The 23,057-nt window shown below is 42.2% G+C and overlaps 2 protein-coding genes across 2 annotated transcripts; one reads left to right on the top strand and one right to left on the bottom strand.

The window, feature by feature from the left end:
* Nucleotides 1-8,825: 8,825 nt before the first annotated feature.
* On the top strand, nucleotides 8,826-16,703 carry LOC115159374 (ankyrin repeat and LEM domain-containing protein 2). The gene is made up of 13 exons (XM_029709017.1): nucleotides 8,826-8,956; nucleotides 9,813-10,184; nucleotides 10,274-10,471; nucleotides 10,611-10,804; nucleotides 10,905-11,093; nucleotides 11,244-11,366; nucleotides 11,533-11,596; nucleotides 11,695-11,876; nucleotides 11,985-12,091; nucleotides 13,068-13,267; nucleotides 13,390-13,864; nucleotides 13,998-14,129; nucleotides 15,975-16,703. Exons 2-13 carry the CDS (start codon nucleotides 9,827-9,829, stop codon nucleotides 16,114-16,116), a joined length of 2,364 nt encoding a protein of 787 aa, XP_029564877.1. The 5' UTR covers nucleotides 8,826-8,956; nucleotides 9,813-9,826; the 3' UTR covers nucleotides 16,117-16,703.
* LOC115159376 (serine/threonine-protein phosphatase PGAM5, mitochondrial) lies at nucleotides 16,650-23,052 on the bottom strand. Its single transcript, XM_029709021.1, has 6 exons — nucleotides 22,634-23,052; nucleotides 22,271-22,452; nucleotides 22,028-22,153; nucleotides 17,620-17,705; nucleotides 17,289-17,419; nucleotides 16,650-17,031 (listed from the first exon to the last, which is right to left on the bottom strand). The coding sequence occupies exons 1-6, from the start codon at nucleotides 22,864-22,866 to the stop codon at nucleotides 16,881-16,883; spliced, it is 909 nt and encodes a 302-aa protein (XP_029564881.1). The 5' UTR covers nucleotides 22,867-23,052; the 3' UTR covers nucleotides 16,650-16,880.
* Nucleotides 23,053-23,057: the final 5 nt, after the last annotated feature.

The raw sequence follows: 23,057 nt of genomic DNA, 5'->3' as shown, positions 1-23,057 counted from the left end.
CGTGATGTGCAGGCATTATCAGTGAAACTGGACTAGCCCACCTGCAAGAGTCTTTAGGGTGTCTATAACTAGATTTCCATTCAATTGGCAACAGATTTTCATGTGAAGATTCTAAAATCTTCATAAAAACAATAAGACATTTCAGAATTTCCTTTAGGACCACTTTGCGCCAGTCAACATGACCGGGAATGATTTAATTTAATGGAAATCCATATGAATTCAGACCCAAAATGGCGCACAGCGCCATCGATAAATGAGGGATGTTGACCAAATGAGCCACATTTATGTGTCCTTAAAAACAGCCTATAACAAATTACAAAACACTATTCCTTGTATTTCGATGAGTAGCACATACACATTTTATAATCTATTTATCTTGGGGGGTTTTAGGCTACTTTCCTAAAACAATAATTGTCCACATCATGGTTCAGCTGTCAGAGATTTGAGCACTAAATGTATCAGGGCACTGCAATGCAAAGAAAGGCCTATAGGCTTAGGTATCCACTGAATGATATTCATATTTTAATATATACAGTTGAAGTCGGAAGTTTACATACACTTAGGTTGGAGTCATTAAAACTCATTTTTCAACCACTCCAAACATTTCTCGTTAACAAACTATAGTTTTAGCAAGTCAGTTAGGACATCTACTTTGTGCATGACACAAGTAAGTTTTCCAACAGTTGTTTACAGACAGATTATTTCATTTATAATTCACTGTGTCACAAATCCAGTGGGTCAGAAGTTTACATACACTAAGTTGACTGTGCCTTTAAACAGCTTGGAAAATACCAGAAAATGATGTCATAGCTTTAGAAGCTTCTGATAGGCTAATTGACATCATTTGAGTCAATTGGAAGTGTACCTGTGGATGTATTTCAAGTCCTACCTTCAAACGCAGTGCCTCTTTGCTTGACATCATGTGAAAATCAAAAGAAATCAGCCAAAACCTCAGAATTGTAGACCTCCACAAGTCTGGTTCATCCTTGTGAGCAATTTCCAAACGTCTGAAGGTCCCACGTTCATCTGTACAAACAATAGTACGCAAGTATAAACACCATGGGACCACGCAGCCGTCATACCGCTCAGGAAGGAGACTCGTTCTGTCTCCTAGAGATGACTGTACTTTGGTGCGAAAAGTGCAAATCAATCCCAGAACAACAGCAAAGGACCTTGTGAAGATGCTGTAGGAAACAGGTACAAAAGTATCTATATCCACAGTAAAACGAGTCCTATATCGACATTACCTGAAAGGCCGCTCAGCAAGGAAGAAGCCACTGGTCAAAAACTGCCATTAAAAAGCCAGACTACGGTTTGCAATTGCACATGGGGACAAAGATTGTACTTTTTGGAGAAATGTCCTCTGGTCTGATGAAACAAAAATAGAACTGTTTGGCCATGATGACCATTGTTATTTTTGGAAGAAAAAAGGGGAGGCTTGCAAGCCGAAGAACACCATCCCAACCGTGAAGCACGGGGGTGGCAGCATCATGTTGTGGAGGTGCTTTGCTGCAGGAGGGACTAGTGCACTTCACAAAATAGATGGCATCATGAGGATGGAAATTTATGTGGATATATTGAAGCAACATCTCAAGACATCAGTCAGGAAGTAAAAGCTTGGTCGCAAATGGGTCTTCCAAATGGACAATGACCCCAAGCATACTTACAAAGTTGTGGCAAAATGGCTTAAGGACAACAAAGTCAAGGTATTGGAGTGGTCATCACAAAGCCCTGACCTCAATTCCATAGACAATTTGTGGGCAGAACTGAAAAAGCGTGTGCGAGCAAGGAGGCCTACAAACCTGACTTAGTTACACCAGCTCTGTCAGGAGGAATGGGCCAAAATTCACCCAACTTACTATGGGAAGCTTGTGGAAGGCTACCCGTAACGTTTGACCCAAGTTAAACAATTTAAAGGCAATGCTACCAAATACTAATTGGTTGTATGTAAACTTCTGACCCACTGGGAATGTGATGAAAGAAATAAAAGCTGAAATAAATCCTTCTCTCTACTATTATTCTGACATTTCACATTCTTAAAATAAAGTGGTGATCCTAACTGACCTAAGAAAGATAATTTTTCTCGGATTAAATGTCAGGAATTGTGAAAAACGGAGTTTAAATGTATTTGGCTAATGTGTGTTTAAACTTCCGACTTCAATTGTATGTATATATATATATATATATATATATACGTACATTTCCTATAAGAATATCTTGTATAAAGATAAGCATTATATTGTTAGATTATAGGAGTAATTCTGGTAGTGCTGAAACAGACTTCCTCACCTGAAGTTCAACTGTCAGAGTCAGTTGGAGCGCCGGGGGGCACTGCCTTCATATCATAGACCTGCAGTAGCTAAAGCTTAATAATAGCCACACCACACCAAACCTTCACAAACGTTTATACACTTTATTAGGGTAATATAAAAAAGTAAGTCAAGCCATTATTTATAGGGAAAAAACAGAAGCAGAAGAGCGAATGTAAACCAGGGAAAAAACACGCTACAATCCCTAATGTTGACCAATCACCAGCTAAGGGGCATAGACTTCGGCTCCGATCTTCGACTTCCCTCTCGATAATGTTTTTGTGCCTGAACACCTGAGAAAAAAAACACTCACTGAAGTCCTAAACGAACAAAAACGTCACAAAATGTTGCGTAATATATGCGTGAACTCTACCGAAGTGTTTAGGCTGGGAAGCACGCGGGCGACTTTATTTAGTACACTTCTAAAGGGCTTTAAAATAAATCTGAGATCAAATATAACATTTACTGTAGGTAGGCTGGCCTACATAGATAGTATTGTAATATGTGGAATGGGAGCTTTAACTAAACAGTAAACTTCAAGCTTACACACCTGAATGGGAATTGAAGTCAGACGTCTGTCAACCTTTCCATCGCAAATTATAATTTCATCAGCAATATGGCCTTACAGCAGACACAGCTTTCATTCAAAACACAGTCTCCATGGTAACTATTGATAGCTGCTTGTTATGGCTTGTTGCTAGAAAATGATTACTTTCTGATGGTGCGAGGGACTTGACCCCCCCTGCTAGATAGAGGTACATTGAATCCTTTTTGTCTGACAGAATTACAGCTCAATTTGAATTTCTCAATCTCGTCATACAGAACTCCACTTCATGCTATCAGAAAATGTGTGAACCCTTGCAGGCGTGTATGGGTGTGCATGTGTGTGCATGTGTTTGAGCTTGACTGAATTGAGCATCAGCTCAAAATGCACCACAGGCCAATCATAAACAGATTGGATTGGATTGTTCACGAGGTCGTTGAGTTCAGCCTGAAGTGCCTCAATCTTTTATACATGTATTTTATTATACTCACAAAAGGTTTGAGTGCTGTGTTCTTTGTCTGGTATGCTGTGTATGTAGGGGTTTCAAGGTTGTGTGATAACTAATTGACTGTAACTGTATTGGCGATTCCAAATGAAATACCACTGGCACAAGCCAAATTGCTCCTACAGTAATTGTAGTATGAACAATTTAGATTTTTCACATCGGGGCTACATGGGGCTATATTTATTGCAAACAGTATTTCCAAGCATATGTAGTATTTGCAAGCTTTATGTGGGTGGTTGTCTTTCATCTCTAATGTTTACGTCTAATGGCAACACAGCAGGGGCTGTCTGCCTGAGGGATCTAGGGTGTACCTGTGTGTGTGTGTGTGTGTGTGTGTGTGTGTGTGTGTGTGTGTGTGTGTGTGTGTGTGTGTGTGTGTGTGTGTGTGTGTGTGTGTGTGTGCGTGCATGTGTGTGTTTGTGGGAGTAAGTGTGTGCATGTGTGTGTGTGTGTCCAGGCCAATGCTCCTGCAGCTAATACTGTGCTCTGCTCTCAGAAGGGACTCTACTCCCACTGGCTGGCTTTTAGGGTAAAACAGCTGCACCCATCTCTGCCCTTAAGCTTCCTACCCCCTACCCCGCCATCCTGCATCTGTGACCTCATTTCCTATTTACGCAGACATGCAGAAACACCTCATGACCACATCATCATTTCATTTGCAGTTGCTCAATTAGCCTTCAAACAGCCCTGTCATTTTATCCACATATTAAGCACATCACAGTTCACTCTGTAGCACAGATAGGCTTACTGCTCACCTCAGTGAATATTTCTAACGCTGTGTGAGCCAATAACACCTTAAAAAAGACATACTTGAAATCTGAACTTTAATTGTGCCCTAAAGTAAATTTGACAGCTGTGTTCTTTAAAAAAGGAAATTGGACCCTCATTATGCACAATGTCATATAAATTACCATTTGAAACCTACATGTACAGCTGCTTTCATGAAGAATATATATAAATAAGAATATTGAAATATGACAATATCCCTGAGTGCCATTCTTCAATTTTAAAAAGGGCTTCCAATGGCAAATGAGGTTACCATGCCAACCCTGGTTCTGTATGATATACAATACATGGAGAAATGTTATCCTAGTAACTGTTGTTGCTGCCAGCCTTACACAATGCAAAACACACTAATTAATTTATAAATAAGCGGATTGATCAAAGGGAAATTTCTTTGATCCCCTTGAGCTTGTGACAGCAGAATAATTTGGAAAAGGGTCCCTCTGCTTTTAGTCTATCAGGACTCCTTATGCAAAATGAAAAAATGCTTTTAGGCTTACTTCACTTGTGTTAAACCACCACTTACAGTTGTTACTGACAATACTGCAAATGTTGGTTGTCAATCATAGACAAGGAACAATACACCCTGATTGTAATATATTCTCCAGGTCAGTCTTTTTTCTATAGACATACAGTAAGAATACCCTTGCATAATAGAATTAGTGTAGAAATAGAACATTTACTCTTTGGATGAATTTTAAAATCCTTCCTTTGAATCAATCCAGGTGGAAAAAACACAGTGGGTATATTCCTCTTCAGTTTTCCTTTTTTCAATGATCTCCTCAATTTGATGTTTCATTACAAAATAATTACTTTCCAAAGCAGAATGACGTTCATTTAGAAACTAAGCACAACCAGCTAGGGAGAGCATTAAGTGGATTTCAACAGTAAAACTCAAAGAGCAGTCACTCATCTGAACGTGTGTTTAAATTTACATCACATTCTCAAACAGACTTTTGCAGCATGTTAATTACCCCCTTTCACTCCAAAAATATTCTGCTACAGTATGTCAACATGTTTACAATGCTGTGTCTATTTCCATGTTATTTTGGCAAACTCCAGTTATTCACCCTAATGTTAATCATGTGGTTTTCTATAGTCTACAACAGAAAATGAAGGGACACATTTTCTGATAGCATGAAGTGGAACTGTACAAAGAGATTGAGAAATTCAAATTGAGATGTAATTCTGTCAGACAAAAAGGGTTCAATGTACCTCTAGCTAGATTTAACACACACACACACACACACACACACACACACACACACACACACACACACACACACACACACACACACACACACACACACGGCTGAAATGGTCTATATAAAAAGACAATTCGGTTTTAAATTAATGCTTGAAAAAGCGGTGAAAAATCTACATCTTGTTTATATTGTTGTTTTATCCCCGAAAAGAGAAACAACAAGAAGAGAGACTGAGATAATTTTTATCCAGGAAGCCGCTTAGCAAAAACAATAGCATGTCCAAGTGGACATACTGAGGGATGTAAATATGGATACATTTTGTCTGGGAAATACAGTATAACAAAGAGAAACAACATGCGAAAGCTGCCTGTGCAATCTGTGAAAGTATTTTAGGGAATGCAGGAAAAATGAAATTCTAGATTGAAAACCATCCACGTGATTACTTTTACCCTGAAAGGCGTAGACAGATGTCTTTGTGCTTATATTAATCAATCAAAACATGATGATAATCTAATCACTGCATTACCATGTCAGATTTCCACATTCAAAAATGGGTGTTTATAAAAGCGTATATGGATATAAACCAAGCCAGGATCCTAATCTGTCATTTTTGTAAATTCTGGTTATAATGCTCATGCTCAAATATAAAAATAAAAAAACATATTTACTTCATACAGCAGACAAGATCTGCTTGGTTTGAATAATCAACATGATAAAGTATGTTTACAGACTTTTGTTTAGACTCAGGCCTATTCACTGACAGATGTTCTCAAAATATTAACCATGCCCCCCTGTGCTCTCCCAACTCCCATATAGTTACATCCTATCTCAGCCATGCCATTTGCTGCTGCCCTGGACTCTTCCACTTCCGCTAGCTGTCTGTCACCGCTGAGGACTCAGGCAGGCCCTCCCTCTACAGAGTGTCCTCATCAGAGCAGAATGAACCTGGCGCTGACACTAATAAAGAATACCATCTGTGCCTGGCAGGCGGAAGGAAAGAGGCGAATGAACCAATGAACTTCTCTGTAGCATCTCCTCTCTCACCACATGCCACTGGCTCCCCTCAGCTCTGTCATGATGAAAGGGGAAGAGTGCAGGGGTAATTCAATTCCAGCAGGGGTCAGGGGCGACCCCGGTAGAACTATCTGTAAAAGGGTCAGGAGAGACATTATGACTGTGAGGTTCAGAGACTAATGGGGGAAGAAGCATTATCTTCAAATTGCGCCTTCTGTCAGACCATCACATCCAGTTCAATAGGCTATGGGGAGGAAGACAATAGCTCCTAGTCTCAGGTAGTGGAGAGGTGAAGTTGAATTATAGCCTACATTATCTCTGAGAGAAGACTTCTATACATGATATATACATACACAGATACTAGGTCTACATGTGTGTCCATGGTGCCTCTTATTTAGTTTCTGTCTTCTTGAGAATCCACTTTCAGCTTAAAATAAAAAATAATTCTCTAACATGGATTTGTGATCATATGAGAATATGATTATTTCATAATGTATATTGCCACCTGCTGGCTAACATTGCCTCTCATAAAATCATACTGCACTCCACAATGACAGTTTTAGAACATTACACATCTTGAATACCGTCTGACTGGAGTGTGGACCAATGGGTGTGGAAAAAATGATCAGAGTTGTATTCATTACGCTGATTCTGTTGCAAAACGTTCTGCAACAGAAACAGTTTACTCAAAATGGAAAATGTTTTGCAACAAAAACGAGAGTTTCTATTGGTCAAATGCAGGTAGGTCCCCCCCCCCCCCCAAAAAAAAGAGAAAGCACTGTGGATGTACAAATAATCCACGCATTAAGTGGAATGTTATGATTATCGGAGTAGGGAACCGATAAAAGGTGTCATCTGGCGTCTCGATGGATATTAAGCCGTCATGGTTAAAGATGAACATGCCAGGAATAGTTGACGTCGTTAACACGCACTGCGAATGGGAAGGAGGAAAGCCTTTCTCTATTATTGATGTTTGATGAAGAAGTTATCTCAACCCATGTAAAGCTGGGATATATGAGATATGCGATGCGAGTTTATGTACAAAAGCCACTTTACATAAATGTAAAACGTTTGGCCACTTGTCAAGTGTTTGCAAACGGAATATCATTGTTGAAGAGTCTGAGGATGCACGGTGTTGCAATTGTGATGGGAATAACGTTCCAGAGTTCCCTGAGTGAAGGTCAAATTAGGAAGGGTCAGGGCTGTCGAGAAGGTCTCCTATGCAGAGGCGGTGAAAATTGTCGAAGCAGCGAGTAGAGATGATGAATGCAGTGGATGGCCAACAGTCTGTGGATGTCAGTCAGTTGAGAAATGTAATTGTGAAGAAGGTTGATTTTGTTGCGCAGGAGATAATTGCACAGGTCAAATTTACAAAACATCTAAGGAACTGGAAATCATTGTAAAAGTGGCTGAAAGATTCTTGATCTCCAGGATTTTCACAGCTGAAACATTGCACGGAATACTGTCTAACACACTGACGGTGTCATTGCATTTTGGTACACAAGAATTACATACATTTCTACTTTACATTCGGTGTGGTGCAAACGTTGGATTTATCGAACGTATGCGTCAAACTGTATGCATAGACGGCTTGATAGAAATGGTATCAGAAGGTGTATGTTGAACTTTTGTTGCATACATTTCCAGATTATGCTGCATACTATTTTGCGCCAAAAACACTGTCGGTTTGTTCGAAGCATATGCACCACACCGAACGCCTGCAACTGCCTCTGCAACGCAATGGTGCAAGGCAAACGCAGCGTTTCATTGGAAATAAACGTAATTTTTGTGTAACAAAACGCAAACGCACTATCGGTGTGTTCGAAGCGTCAGGCCCCAGAGCTTGTGTAGGGATCTGACTACATTTACTTTTTTTCGTTAAAGTATCTACGTTTTTACCCCACCCAGTAGGTTGCGGCAATACATTTTTGGGGATATAGTTCTCCAATAAAACCTTGAAGAAGAAGAAGAAGAAGAAGAAGAAGGTCCCTCCCCGTTTCGTTTGATCTGTTTGCTTGGTCAGTGCTATCACAACTAGAACAATGAGACAGATATTTCACTGGACGTATAAATGTGAAGCATCCGCATGGTGTTTCCAATCCCTACCAAATATGGTAGTGAGAGGAAGCCCAGTGGCCGGAAGTGGGAGAAGATGGAACGAGATCGATTTTGGCCGACATTCTGCAAATGTTCTTATTAATGAAACATTTGATCTCAGTACAGTTTTCTGTTCCCAAAATTATAATCTGTTTCGAACAGAATTGACAATGTTTTGTAGACTAGACCCTTTGCCAAAGTAAAAAAAAAAGCGAAGGAGTGAAAATGCGAATTGAGTTATTGCACACTTGCACTTCACAGAGCAGGCGTTCCTAACGTTAATATGCAAATGAATGCTAGAACTCACCAATAGGATCTCGCTATCTCGTGCTTGGCTCTGATCACCTTCTGGTTTGTTCTGCCCACTATGACTCACTGGTTCCTATTGGAAACGACTATCTTAGCTATACAAATCTTTGGTGCTATCCGTTCTTAAACGATTTCCGTTGCCCGACGTAATGAGTACACCACAGGAGGACTACAAGCACGAGTCTGTGAAGTAAGATATTATCTGAGTGTATTCGAGAACGTTTACGAGTCCATTTAAGTTAAATATATGTCTGGCACGTAATTGAATCAGGTCTTAGCTGCCATTAGCTAGGGTGGCTAGGGAAAAGTTAGCTGTTGTAGTACATTCCTCAATGGGAATATATGGCCTAACCTTAGCACTATAAGTTTATCATAACTAATGATTACGGGGCAGATATTGTGAGAATTGGGTCATTATAAGTACGTATCGTAGCCTAAATAATACATATGTAACTATCGATTGTGTACATGCAAATGTCCTAGAGCTTCAGCACGTTGAATGTAATGACATATCATACATTATTACAAACGACAAACTATTTGTGTTATGAGTCATATTGGAAAAGGCGGGGCATCGTTTTGTTTGAAACGACCAATGAGCTCGCGCCCCGATAGGTAAACAACAGGCGTAGGTATACAGAATACTTGCTCCAGCTACATTATTACAATATTCTCCACATGGAATTGTTCCACATCCCAAAATATATATACACGTAGGCTACAATGGCGTGTAGTAAGTCTTCCGTTTTAGACCATCGTTTTGCCAATTATGCATGTGATTTTGAAGAGAACGTGGCCAGAGTGGTTCAATAACATTTTATCTTTAGCCTATGACACGAGTGGTTCAATAACATTTTATCTTTAGCCTATGACACGACTTACCATTTTATTTGATGGTTATCTGCTGTTTTAAGGCCAGGAACGACGAGTTAAAGTGTAATTTCTGATGCGAATGAGTAGTATGTTTTTGTGCCATTTGACTATGTTCTTCAGAGTATATTTGTAACATGACTCTTCTCTGGGTATGCCACATTTATTTATCCTAGGTAGTGACAGCAACATGGAGGAAGTCATGAGCAGGCTGCAGGCCCTGAACCCAGATCAGCTACGACAGGAGATTATCGGGGCAGGGCTGAAGTGTGGCCCCCTTACCACCACTACAAGAGCCATCTTTGAGAGGAAGCTGGCCAGATCCCTCCTGGAGAAGCAGGGAGGGGATGGAGGGGTGTCTGGTGGCGGTAGCTCCTCCAATGCAGAGTCTAATAGACCCTTAACAGATACAGTAGAAGCAGACCACACCCTGGAACTCAAATCATCAGCAGAGGAGTGCAAAGAGGCAGAGGAATTGGATGAACCAGAATCTCCCCTTGTTTACTATGGTGTATGTCCTCATTGGGAGGAGTCAGTGGTCACTGATGGTAAGACCTCTTTTTATCCTATGAATAGTGCAAGATAGAGATTGTCTCTGAGTTCAGTGTGAGGTGAATGACTATGTTTTCCCCACCAGACAAAGTCCATGTATATGTGGACAGGAAGAAAGCTCTGAGAGCCATGATGACAATGAAAGAGTCCAGGTTTAAGTCCTTCTCAACACGAGAGGAAGCTGAGAAATTCTCAAAAGGCATCAATGAACATAGCCCAGCTTTAGCCAGCACAACTGCACCAGACGGGCCCCAGGGAGTGCTGCAACCTGTAGTCCACACAGGTGTGTCTGCTTCATAGCATAACTTTATCTAATATAGAGCCACTATATAGATAGAAAGCTAGACGGATCATTCACCTCTTGTGTCATGTAAAATTAGCAAGAAAAAGGTTGACCAGCAATGACACTCTTGTCCTCCCAGGAAGCCCTACCGCATCAGGGACTTCACCTGTGAACCTGGAGAGGGCTAATGAGTTCCGCAGCCCCCGCACCCAGGACCTGACAGCCAAGCTGAGAAAGGCAGTGGAGAAGGGGGACAAGGAAGCCTTCAGCAAGCTGGTCTGGGCCAACCCACGCTACCTTATCGGATCTGGAGACAACCCCACCATCGTGCATGTATGCCTTTGAGATAATTATTGTTTCTGTCATTTCCATGGGAGCAGAATGGTGCTTCACATTCTCTGGTGTGGAATAACTCTGTATTCCTGTTTTATAGGAAGGATGCCATTATAACGTCCTGCATGTGGCGGCCAAAGAGAACCAGTCAGGGATGGTTCAGCTCCTCCTGGACACCCTGGAGAGCCCAGACTTCATGAGACTCATGTATCCCGATGACCAGGAGGCCATGTTACACCAACGCATCCGCTACCTCGTTGACCTGTACCTCAACACACCTGACAAAGCAGTGAGAACTTGCAGTATATGAACCGTAACTTTGTAATACAATGGTAGTTGGTAGTCAGCACAATGCACGCAGAAAATATAGTCTGTTAGCGTTAAAGTGTGTACGTAAGGTATTCATGAGATGTATTGAATGTGTGTGATCTCCCTGCAGAGCAATGAAACTCCTCTTCACTTTGCCTGTAAGTTTGGCTGTCAAGACGTGGTCAACGTGCTGTGTTCTCATCCGGCCACTGATAAACACCGGCAGAACAAGTACAACCAGAAGCCCTCTAGTGTAAGCCACATTACAGCTATGAAGAACCACTTCATTTGCACTAAAACCATTCTCTTAGTAAAGCATTCCATTTCTGTTCAGTAAGGTACAGTATCCCCTGAATTTCATGCCAGAAAAGAGACGATTCTGAGGACTAAATACTTGACTTTATAAATGCCTTTTACAGGTGATATGTGAGAGGAAAAACAAAACCCCTGACATAAAGAAGAAGATCAAGGAATATTTGGAGGGTACGTTTAGATGGTTGCCAATGCTGGCTATAAAACCTTTTTGTATGTGCAAATGCCAACTTGTGAACACATTGCTGACTTTGACCCTTTTCTGACAGAACGGTGCTATGTTCCCTTGCTGAGGGATACAGACAACAGCTTCCAGCCTGTGATTGGTTTGCCATGGTCTCCAAGCCCACTGGAGGTGGATTTTCATTCGCAGGGATCAGGAGTGGCTGGGAGTCCCATAGACCCAGTCATGACTGTGAGAGCGTATGTGGGTCCCCTCAGTCCTTCAAAGGTAACCTCAATAACTTGGAGTATTGTACAATGAACAAATCCATCTATAGAGGCTCATAGGCCTTTGTCTCTAAACCCCATAAACCCATTTTCTGTTTTGGTCTTACAGGCAGATGAGTTCCATAGACTATGGAGAACTCCACCCAGGGATCGAGCAGAGTATTTCCACCGTATTCTCAAATCCGACCCTGACAGGGGTGCAGAGCGTGTGGGGAGGTAAGTGAACGAACAGTGGACCTGTGACCTTTTATTAAAGGTCAAATGCAGCTGTTTTTATCTCAATATCAAATCATTTCTGGGTAACAATGGGTAACCTTTCTGGGTAACCTTACTGTAATTGTTTTGAATGAAAATGGTTCCACCATCACACCAAAACAGGTTGAAATTTCAGGGGGTCTTTTCAAACAGCTCTTACACTAAAAGGGCATTATCATAACTTTCATAATATTGTTCCAACCGTATAGTGTGGAAATACACTGAGTGCACAAAACATTAGGACCAGCTCTTTCCATGATATAGACTGACCAGGTGAAAGCTATGATCCCTAATTGATGTCACTTGTTATATCAACAGGGGAGAGGAGGACACAATTGATGTCACTTGTTATATCAACAGGGGAGAGGAGGACACAAGTTAAAGGATTTTTAAGCCTTGAAATAATTGAGACATGGATTGTGTATGTGGGTGAATGGACAAGAAAAAAGATTTTGAAGTGCCTTTAACCAGGGTATGAGGTGCCAGGCACACCGGTTTGAATGTGTCAAGAACTGCAACGCTGCTGGGTTTATCACGCTCAACAGTTTCTTGTGTGTATCAAAAATGGTCCACTGCACAAAGGACATCCAGCCAACATGACACAACTTTGGGAAGCATTGGAGTCAACATGGGCCAGCAATCCCTGTGGAACGCTTTTGACAGGATGAATTGAGGCTGTAATGATGGCAAACGGGCATGCAACTCAATATTAGGAAGGTGTCCCAAATGTTTTGTGCACTCAGTGTATATGTAAAGCATAGGCAAATATAGTTTTTGACTGCAGTGAGCTTTTAATAGGCTAAACTCTAAGGAAACAAACAAGCAACATTTTATCAAGTAACCATAAACTTGCTGACGATCGATGAATATCATTTCAAGGAAAAATGTAATAGCTACAGTTGGCATATTTTCTGATCGATCTGATCTCTCTCAACAGGGAGATTGCACATGGCATGGGGCATCCTTGGGCAGAGTACTGGGACTTCCTTCAGAGCTTCACTGACCTGTCTACAGAGGAGGGACTGAAGAGGCTGGAAGAGTATCTGGATAGGAAGGACCGAAGTGAGCTTCCCCGAGAAGAATATGGGAGGACAGAGGAGACCGGTGGTGGATTTAAAACATCAACACTCTCCAAAGGTAAGCACTTCCATAGAAAATCTACAACCTTACAAACATGTTATAACATATTATTTCATGCTTGAAATTATACAGGGAAATCCCAAAATAATCTCACATTCATGTGTTTGCTGTCATTTCAGAGGAGCAGAAAAACCAGAGCCACGCCCCGTCAAACCACATCCTGAATGACAAGAACTCAGCACCAGTGGAGAACAGTTCCCAGTCACCTGTGTGTAACCTCCTGCCAGAGTTTGAGAAAGCCAGTCTAAAGGTAGCCTCTGGCACTGTGGAGGACCCAGAGAAGGCATGTCTGGCTCCCTCTGTACCTTGGAGAGAAGGCCTGGACCTGGGGGACGGTAGCTTCTGGAGGACCTGGGAGAGGAGTCAGGGGAAGAGGCAGGCGGAGGAGCTCTCTAACCCTAGCTCTGAGGAGTATCTGACTGCAGACGAGGGCTCAGACTCAGAGGGCCCAGATGGTCCCAGAGATGGGGGAAACAGGAGAGACTCAGGATCCTCTAGCGCGTCTTACAAATCAACGGAAGGAGACACCGCTGAAGACACAATTCTGATGACGGTCACCCCTACAAGACGAAGACAGGAACTGTTTATGGATGGGTACGTCTTTGTTTATTTACTGTACATCAGTCAACCTGTCAAAATGATCTGTTGCAATTTAAACTCGCACAACAAATGTTTCTTTGTAACAAAATGGAAATGCTAACCAATTTTCTTTGACTCTTTCTTGCAGGGAATTTCCCACCAAGTTGGACAGTGAGGTCCTGTCTGCAATGAATAACATGGAGATTGACCTTGAGAGATACCCCTGCATTACTAAGTGGAAGAACACCATTCTGGCCTATCCCTCTTCACAGAGGCTAAGGTGAGCTAGATACCTATTCTGTTTCTTTATGCTGTGTCAGCAGACATACAGTTGAGTCGGAAGTTTACATAAATCTTAGCCAAATACATTCAAACTCAGTTTTTCATAATTCCTGAAATGTAATCCTAGTAAAGGTTCCCTGTCTTAGGTCAGTTAGGATCACCACTTTATTTTAAGAATGTGAAATGTCAGAATAATAGTAGAGAGAATGATTTATTTCAGCTTTTATTTCTTTCATCACATTCCTAGTGGGTCAGAAGTTAACATACACTCAATTAGTATTTGGTAGCATTGCCTTTAAATTGTTTAATTTGGGTCAAATGTTTCGGGTAGCCTTTCACAAGCTTCCCACAATAAGTTGGGTGAATTTTGGCCCATTCCTCCTGACAGAGCTGGTGTAACTAAGTCAGGTTTGTAGGCCTCCTTGCTCGCACATGCTTTTTCAGTTCTGCCCACACATTTTCTATAGGATTGAGATCAGGGCTTTGTGATGGCCACTCCAATACCTTGACTTTGTTGTCCTTGAGCCATTTTACCACAACTTTGGAAGTATGCTTGGGGTCATTGTCCATTTGGAAGACCCATTTGCGACCAAGCTATAACTTCCTGACTGATGTCTTGAAATGTTGCTTCAATATATCCACATCATTTTCCATCCTCATGACGCCATCTATTTTGTGAAGTGCACCAGACCCTCCTGCAGCAAAGCACCCACACAACATGATGCTGCCACCCCTGTGCTTCACGGTTGGGATGGTGTTCTTCGGCTTGCATGCCTCCCCCTTTTTCCTCTAAACATAACGATGGTCATTATGGCCAAACCGTTTTATATTTGTTTCATCAGACCAGAGGCTATTTCTTTGTCCCCATGTGCAGTTGCAAACCGTAGTCTGGCTTTTTTATGGTGGTTTTGGAGCAGTGGCTTCTTCCTTGCTGAGCGGCCTTTCAGGTTATGTGGATATAGATACTTTTGCACCCGTTTCCTCCAGCATCTTCACAAGGTCCTTTGCTGTTGTTCTGGGATTGATTTGCAAATTTTTCGCACCACAGTACGTTCATCTCTAGGAGACAGAACGCGTCTCCTTCCTGAGCGGTATGACGGCTGCGTGGTCCCATGGTGTTTATACTTGCGTACTATTGTTTGTACAGATGAATGTGGTACCTTCAGGCGTTTGGAAATTGCTCCCAAGGATGAACCAGACTTGTGGAGGTCTACAATTCTGAGGTCTTTGCTGATTTCTTTTGATTTTCTCATGTCAAGCAAAGAGGTGAGTTTGAAGGTAGGCCTTGAAATACATACACAGATACACCTGCAATTGACTCAAATGATGTCAATTAGCCTGTCAGAAGCTGTTTAAAGGCACAGTCAACTTAGTGTATGGAAACTTCTGACCCACTGGAATTGTGGTACAGTGAAATAATCTGTCTGTAAACAATTGTTGGAAAAATTATTTGTCATGCACATGTCCTAACCGACTTGCCAAAATTAGTTTGCTAACAAGATATGTGCAGTGGTTGAAAAACGAGTTTTAATGACTCCTACCTAAGTATGTAAACTTCTGACTTCAACTGTATCTCATCTTCGATACTCTTGAGCGGTATACTACAAAGTAGGATTATGGAGTTAACTTGTCTTAATATTCTGTCATTTTTTTTATTTTGTAGAAAGATGCTCTTGAAATGGGCATGGTCTAATTGATTTAACAAAAGAAAAAACATATTGAAGTTTAGCTTTTTTTTTTTTTAAATGAGCCAGAAACTAACAGTTGATTTTATGGTTAACTCATTGATCCTGCTTTGTTGTATACCCCTCAGGTGGTTAATGCTGCTGTTTTTTATTTCCAGCTGGCCAAGCCCGAAGAGAAGCTTGACTGGGACACCAAACTGTTCTCCCAGCAGGCTCAGCTTTCACAGCCCAGGCCCCACCACCCAGAGCTGTTACACCCAGACCATCCTCTGCAGGACCCTATTCCACTCCCCAAACTGACATAGGAAAACCACAAGCAATAGGATGTCATGTCCCACAATCTGAATGTGGTGTTGAAAATACAACAGAGAATGTTGGCCAACATCCTGTACCACCACATCAGGTCTATAGTCTGACTTTAGAACCCAGGCAGGAAACCACTACATTGCCATTTAACAGATTACATGTCCTTATTTTACCTTTTTGCTGGATTCCATTCATGCAACTCTTTTGGCTTTTCTATGCAAGCCACTATTACCTTATCTGGTAACTATTGAGCTGATATTTGCACTAATGCATGTCCTCAATGCAAGCATTCTCTTCTGCCGGATAGCATAGCTACAGATTACACTTTCAATTTACCTAATGGTGTACACTCCTCACAATGCTGAAGTGATACAGTATGTAATGTATTTACAATTTGCAATGATGCTTTTTCTTATGAAATTGGTTTTATATTGTTAATTACTTAACTAGCTGATTCAAGGTAAAGAGTTTTAAATTATCTATTGTTTTAATGTATACCTATACACAAACTGTTATGATGTAGTCAGTACATTTACTCATGTTTATTCATAAAATGTAATATTAAAGCATTATCAAATCAATTTACTAAGAAATGGCACTGTCTGTAAAATACATTACAAATTATTTTTCCATACAAAACTGCAGTCAAAAGAATGATTCCCAACGTGGGCAAAACCATCTTAGAGGAGAAATGATGGCTTCAAATGATGTGGCAGCAGAAGGTCCGGTTACATGGGGCCAACAGTGTTGAAGGAGTGTCAGGTACGGGTGAGTTTTTCAGGAGGCATAAAGCCTGAGTCGCCCATCATCCTCAGTCCCACCCTGCCACTGGGTCTGATGGTGATCCAGGTGATGCTGCCGTTATTCAGGCCCAGCCGCAGCCAACCTTCTGGGGGAAACTGCAGAGCCCTGGATCAACCAAGAGAAACAGTTCCATAACATTAGATTTGACCTCACAATCAATGCCTAAAGAAATGTGTCCTGAAACCAGGACCTTGGACTATATTATCAGTGTTGAACATTGACAAGTAGATCATGTTTTTCCACACCTTGCCAGTAATCTGTGAACCTCTTGAATGTTCACCTCACCGAGGACAAATCAATCACTATGAATTAGCTGAGCTATGCAACTCCATAGTGTGGTGTTGATGACGTGAGGGACTAACCTGCACACAAAGTAGCGAATAACATTTGCGTGGCAGACAATGATCTCGTAGCTATCCTCTGTCTGCTTGCTGTCTGCACGGTGGATGTAGCGACGGAAAGCTGCCTCGATCCGAGCTCCATCTTCATGATACTGCAGAAAGCACCAGTACAGTGCGTGAGGGAAAGTTTTTTTGACAGAGCCAATTTGGTACAGCACTAACAGATTACTTTGAAGCTCAAGCGCTAAATGGTTTGTATCGGTTAAGCCTTTAAGTGAATATCTCACAAGGAAAATAAGTGCAAGTGGGTAATTGCATCCATCTCCAGGACTAAGGATAGCAAATCACTCACCACACAGTCAGGTTTCCAGGAGATTGGTGGCACAGGCTCAATGGGAGCACCCTCTCTTAGCAGGTCACAGCTTACTTTGTCCACCTCTAATGCAGAGAGAGAGAGAGCAAAACAAGTTATGGTTAGTACTGTTCAGTTTGGAGGCTTAGAATTAGAGTACTAGTCAAACGTTTGGACACACCTACTCATTCAAGGGTTTTTATTTTTACTATTTTCTACATTGTAGAATAATAGTGAATACATCAAAACTAGGAAATAACACATACGGAATCATGTAGTAAACAAACAAATATATTTTAGACTTTAGATTCTTAAAAGTAGCCACCCTTTGTGCAAAGCTGTCATCAAGGCACTCTTGGCATTCCCTCAACCAGCTTCATGAGGTAGTCACCTGGCATGCATTTCAATTAACAGGTGTGCCTTGTTAAGTTAATTTGTGGAATTTCTTTCCTTCTTAAATGTGTTTGAGCCAATCAGTTGTGTTATGACAAGGTAGGGGTGGTATATAGAAGATCGCCCTATTTGGCAAATGACCAAGTCCATATTATGGCAAGAACAGGTCAAATAACAGAGAGAAATGACAGTCCATCATTACTTTAAGACATGAAGGTCAGTCAATACAGAACATTTCAAGAACTTTGAACGTTTCTTCAAGTGCAGTCGCAAAAACCATCAATTGCTGATGAAGAAACAGGCTCTCATGCGGACTGCCACAGGAAAGAAAGACCCAGAGTTACATCTGCTGCAGAGGATAAGTTCATTAGAGTTACCAGCCTCAGAAATTGCAGCCCAAATAAATGCTTCACAGAGTTCAAGTAACAGACACATCTCAACATCAACGGTTCAGAGGAGACTGTGAATCAGGCCTTCATGGTCAAATTGCTGCAAAGAAACCACTACTAAAAGGACACCAATAAGAACAAGAGACTTGCTTGTGTTTCTTGGCCCAAGCAATGGACATTAGACTGGTGGAAATCTGTCCTTTGGTCTGATGAGTCCAAATTTGAGATTTTTGTTTCCAACCGTCGTATCTTTGTGAGACTCAGAGTAGGTGAACGGATGATCTCTGCATGTGTGGTTCCCACCGTGAAGCATAGAAGAGGTGGTGTGATGGTGTGGGAGTGCTTTGCTGGTGACACCGTCTGTGATTTATTTAGAATTCAAGGCACACTTAACCAGCATGACTTCCAAAGCATTCTGCAGCAATACGCCATCCCATCTGGTTTGGGCTTAGTGGGACTCATTTGTTTTTTTACAGGACAATGACCCAAAACACACCCCCAGGCAGAGCCCCAAGATGACGCCGAAGGACATGGCTGACGTTTTACATTCTCCCAACAAATTGTGCCGTTTTGTTAGTTTTTTTGCGTTTTGTGTAACTTATTTTGTACATAATGTTGCTGCTACCATCTTATGAACGACGATACGGACAATATAGAGCTGGTGGTATTTTCCATGCACCGGCAGAACAGAGATGCTACCTCTGGTAAGATGAGGGGTGGGGGTGTGTGTTTATTTGTCAATAACAGCTGGTGCGCAATGTCTAATATTAAAGAAGTCTCGAGGTATTGCTCGCCTGAGGTAGAGTACCTTATGATAAGCTGTAGACCACACTATCTACCAAGAGTTCTCATCTATATTATTCGTAGCCGTCTATTTACTACCACAGAACGAAGCTGGCACTAAGACTGCTCTCAAACAACTCTATAAGGCCATAAGCAAACAAGAAAATGCATACCCAGAAGCGGCGCTCCTAGTGGCCGGGGACTTTAATGCAGGCAAACTTAAATCAGTTTTATCAAATTTTTACCAGCATGTCACATGTGCAACCAGAGAAAATAAAATCCTAGACAACCTTTACTCCACACACAGATGTATACAAAGCTCTCCCCCGCCCTCCATTTGGCAAATCTGACCTCCTGATTCCTGCAAGCAAAAACTAAAGCAGGAAGTACCAGTGACTCGCTCAATACAGAAGTGGTCAGATGACGCAGATGCTACACTACAGGACTGTTTTGCTAGCACAGACTGGAATATGTTCTGGGATTCATCCAATGGCATTGAGGAGGACACCACATCAGTCATCGGCTTCATCAATAAGTGCATCGACGACGACGTCCCCACAGTGACTATACGTACATATCCCAACCAGAAGCCATGGTTTACAGGCAACATCCGCATCGAGCTAAAGGCTAGGACTGCCGCTTTCAAGGAGCGGGAGACTAATCCAGACGTTTATAAAAAATTCCGCTATGCCCTCAGAACCATCAAACAAGCAAACCGTCAATACAGGATTAAGATTGAATCCTACTACACCGGCTCTGACGCTCGTCTGATGTGGCATGGCTTGAAAACTATTACAGATTACAAAGGGAAACCCAGACGCGAGCTGCCCAGTGACGTGAGCCTACCAGACGAGCTAAATGCCTTTTATGCTCACTTCGAAGCAAGCAACACTGAAGCATGCACGAGTGCACCAGCTGTTCTGGATGACTGTGTGATAACGCTCTCGGTAGCCGATGTGAACAAAACCTTTAAAATAGGTCAACATTCACAAAGCCACTGGGCCAGACGGATTACCAGGACGTGTACTCAAAGTATTGCCTATGTGAGAATGCTGTTCAATGACTACAGCTCAGGATTCAACACCATACTGCCCACGAAGCTCATCACTAAGCTAAGGACTCCATCTGCAACTGGATCCTGGACTTCCTGACGGGCTGCCCCCAGGTGGTAAGAGTAGGTAACAACACGTCTGCCTGGCTGATCCTTAACACTGGGGCCCCTCAGGGGTGTGTACTTAGTCCCCTCCTGTATTCCCTGTTCACCCATGGCTGCGTGGCAAAACACGACTCCAATACCATCATTAAGTTTGCTGACAACACAACAGTGGTAGGCCTGATCACCGAAAACGATAAGATGCCCTATAGGGAGGTGGTCAGAGAACTGGCAGTGTGGTGCCAGGACAACAACCTCTCCCTCATTGTGAGCAAGACAAAGGAGCTGATCGTGGACTACAGGAAAAGGCGGGCGAATAGGCCCCCATTAACATCGACGGGGCTGTAGAGAAGCGGGTCGAGAGCGTCAAGTTCCTTGGTGTCCACTTCACCAACGAACTAGCATGGTCCAAACATACCAAGACAGTCATGAAAAGGGCATGACAAAACCTATTCCCCCTCAGGAGACTGAAAAGACTTGGCATGGGTCCCCAGATCCTCAAAAGGTTCTACAGCTGCACCATCGAGAGCATTCTGACCGGTTGCATCACCACCTGGTATGGCAACTGCTCGGCATCTGACCGTAAGGCGCTACAGAGGTTAGTGCGAACGGCCCAGTACATCACTGGGGCCAAGCTTCCTGCCATCCAGGACCTATATAATAGGTGGTGTCAGAGGAAAGCGAATAAAATTGAGACTCCAGTCACCCAAGTTAAAGACTTTTCTCTGCTACCTCACGGCAAGCGGTACCGGAGCGCCAAGTCTAGGACCAGAAGGCTCCTCAACAGCTTCTACCCCCAAGCCATAAGACTGCTGAACAATTAATAAAATCACCACCGGACAATTTACATTGAACCCACACCCCCCCCACACCTTTTGTATACTGCTGCTACTCACTGTTTATTATCCATGCATAGTCACTTCACCCCCACCTACATGTACAAATTACCTCAACTAACCGGTAGCCCCGCACACTGAATCGGTACCGGTGCCCCCTGTATATAGCCTCGTTATTGTTCTTCTTATTTGGTTACTTTTTATTATTACTTTTTATTTTAGCCTACTTGGTAAATATTTTCCTAACTCTTCTTGAACTGCACTGTTAGTTAAGAGCTTGTAAGTAAGCATTTCACGATAAAGTCTACACTTGTTGTATTCGGCGCATGTGACAAAAAAAATGTTGATTTTATTTTATTTGTAAGGGCTATTTGACCAAGAAGGAGAGTGATGGAGTGCTGTGTCAGATGACCTGGCCTCCACAATCACTTGACCTCAACCCAACTGAGATGGTTTGGAATGAGTTGGACCTTAGAGTGAAGGAAAAGCAGCCAACAAGTGCTCAGCATGTGTGGAAACTCCTTCAAGACTGTTGGAAAAGCATTCCAGGTGACTACCTCATGAAGCTGGTTGAGAGAATGCCAAGAGTGTGCAAATCTGTCATCAAGGCAAAGGTTGGCTACTTTGAAGAATCTCAAATATAAAATATATTTTGATTTGTTTAACACTTTTTTGGTTACTACACGATTCAATATGTGTTATTTCATAGTTTTGATGTCTTCACTATTATTCTACAATGAAGGAAATAGTAAAAATAAAGAAAAGCCCTTGAATGAGTAGGTGTGTCCAAACTTTTGACTGGTACTGTACTTTTGATTCGAGCTTAGAATGAGTGGTGTCCTGTTGTCTCTGACCTGGAAGATGCTTGCTGATAATGCTGGCAGTCTCTGTGGCACGGGTCATGGTGGAGTGGACCATGACATCATACTTCAACCCCAGGGCAGCCAATCGCTGACCAGTGTACTCAGCCTGCTCCCTGCCTATAAATCAAATCAAACAATCAATCAGTGCTTCATTGGATTCAATTTACTTCAGCCTCCTCACTGATACTTTTTTAATGGCTACAACACTGTAATCAATGCACTTCATATACATACCTAGAGGGGTTAGGACCCTCTCCTTGTCCACACTCCCATTCAGGTTGTACTGTGAGTGGCGGATCAGGAAGATGTGACGAGTGGCTTTGGGTTTGTTATTCTCCACCTCTGTGTTCAGTTCTTCACTGGTGATCTCTTTGTCCTTCTTTTTCTTCCCATTCATGAGTGCCAGGGGGTCACGCCTTAAAAATGAATCACATGAAAAAGCAGAGATCAGGTAATCATGAAACATCATGTTTCACTTCATACACAAATTCCCATAATGACAATTGACAACGAATCAACGATTCGATTGGTTCAATCTTACTCCCGTTACTGAGAGATGCGCTCATGAGAAATCTATTTAGGCTAATTATAGCTTACTTATCCCAGTTACTGTCCCAGCCATTCCCACTGGCAGTCACAGTGTGGTCATGGCCTGGTGACCACGTCTGAGGCACTGCTGCTTGGAGAACACCTAGACCAGTCCATTTTCTTGAACTTTCGTTATGTTTCGTTTTTTCAAAAGGATATCCTTTCGGTTCAGCCATTGCCACAAGTACTGCTGATCCACCAGCAAGCCCACACACCAGCTTTGTTACCCTCCTGAAAGACATCCTTGCCAGGAAAAGGAGAACAAAACGATATCACCAAATCCGGACGCAACAACTACTGTAGCAAACCTAAACTGATTTAGCTACCACATCTGAGACATTAACATTTTAAAGAAATAATCTATGTGCGTGGACAATAACAACAGTGGCGTTTGCACTGAAAAGACGATGCAACTACGGAAGCGTAGGAAGGA

The sequence above is a fragment of the Salmo trutta genome, chromosome 23, assembly GCF_901001165.1.
Source record: "Salmo trutta chromosome 23, fSalTru1.1, whole genome shotgun sequence".
Lineage (NCBI taxonomy): Eukaryota > Metazoa > Chordata > Actinopteri > Salmoniformes > Salmonidae > Salmo > Salmo trutta.
The sequence above is the reverse complement of the archived record's forward strand: the minus strand, read 5'-3'. Positions and strand labels throughout refer to the sequence as shown.

Excerpts from the sequence above, each read along its gene's own strand:
- LOC115159374 (XM_029709017.1), top strand. The coding sequence starts at position 9,827 with ATGGAGGAAGTCATGAGCAGGCTGCAGGCCCTGAACCCAGATCAGCTA. Across the intron at positions 10,472-10,610 it reads GCAACCTGTAGTCCACACAG|GAAGCCCTACCGCATCAGGG; the intron begins GTGTGTCTGCTT and ends TTGTCCTCCCAG. Across the intron at positions 11,094-11,243 it reads TCAACACACCTGACAAAGCA|AGCAATGAAACTCCTCTTCA; the intron begins GTGAGAACTTGC and ends ATCTCCCTGCAG.
- LOC115159376 (XM_029709021.1), bottom strand. The coding sequence starts at position 22,866 with ATGTCTTTCAGGAGGGTAACAAAGCTGGTGTGTGGGCTTGCTGGTGGA. Across the intron at positions 17,420-17,619 it reads CCTGGAAACCTGACTGTGTG|TATCATGAAGATGGAGCTCG; the intron begins GTGAGTGATTTG and ends TGCTTTCTGCAG. Across the intron at positions 17,032-17,288 it reads ATTCGCTACTTTGTGTGCAG|GGCTCTGCAGTTTCCCCCAG; the intron begins GTTAGTCCCTCA and ends TGGTTGATCCAG.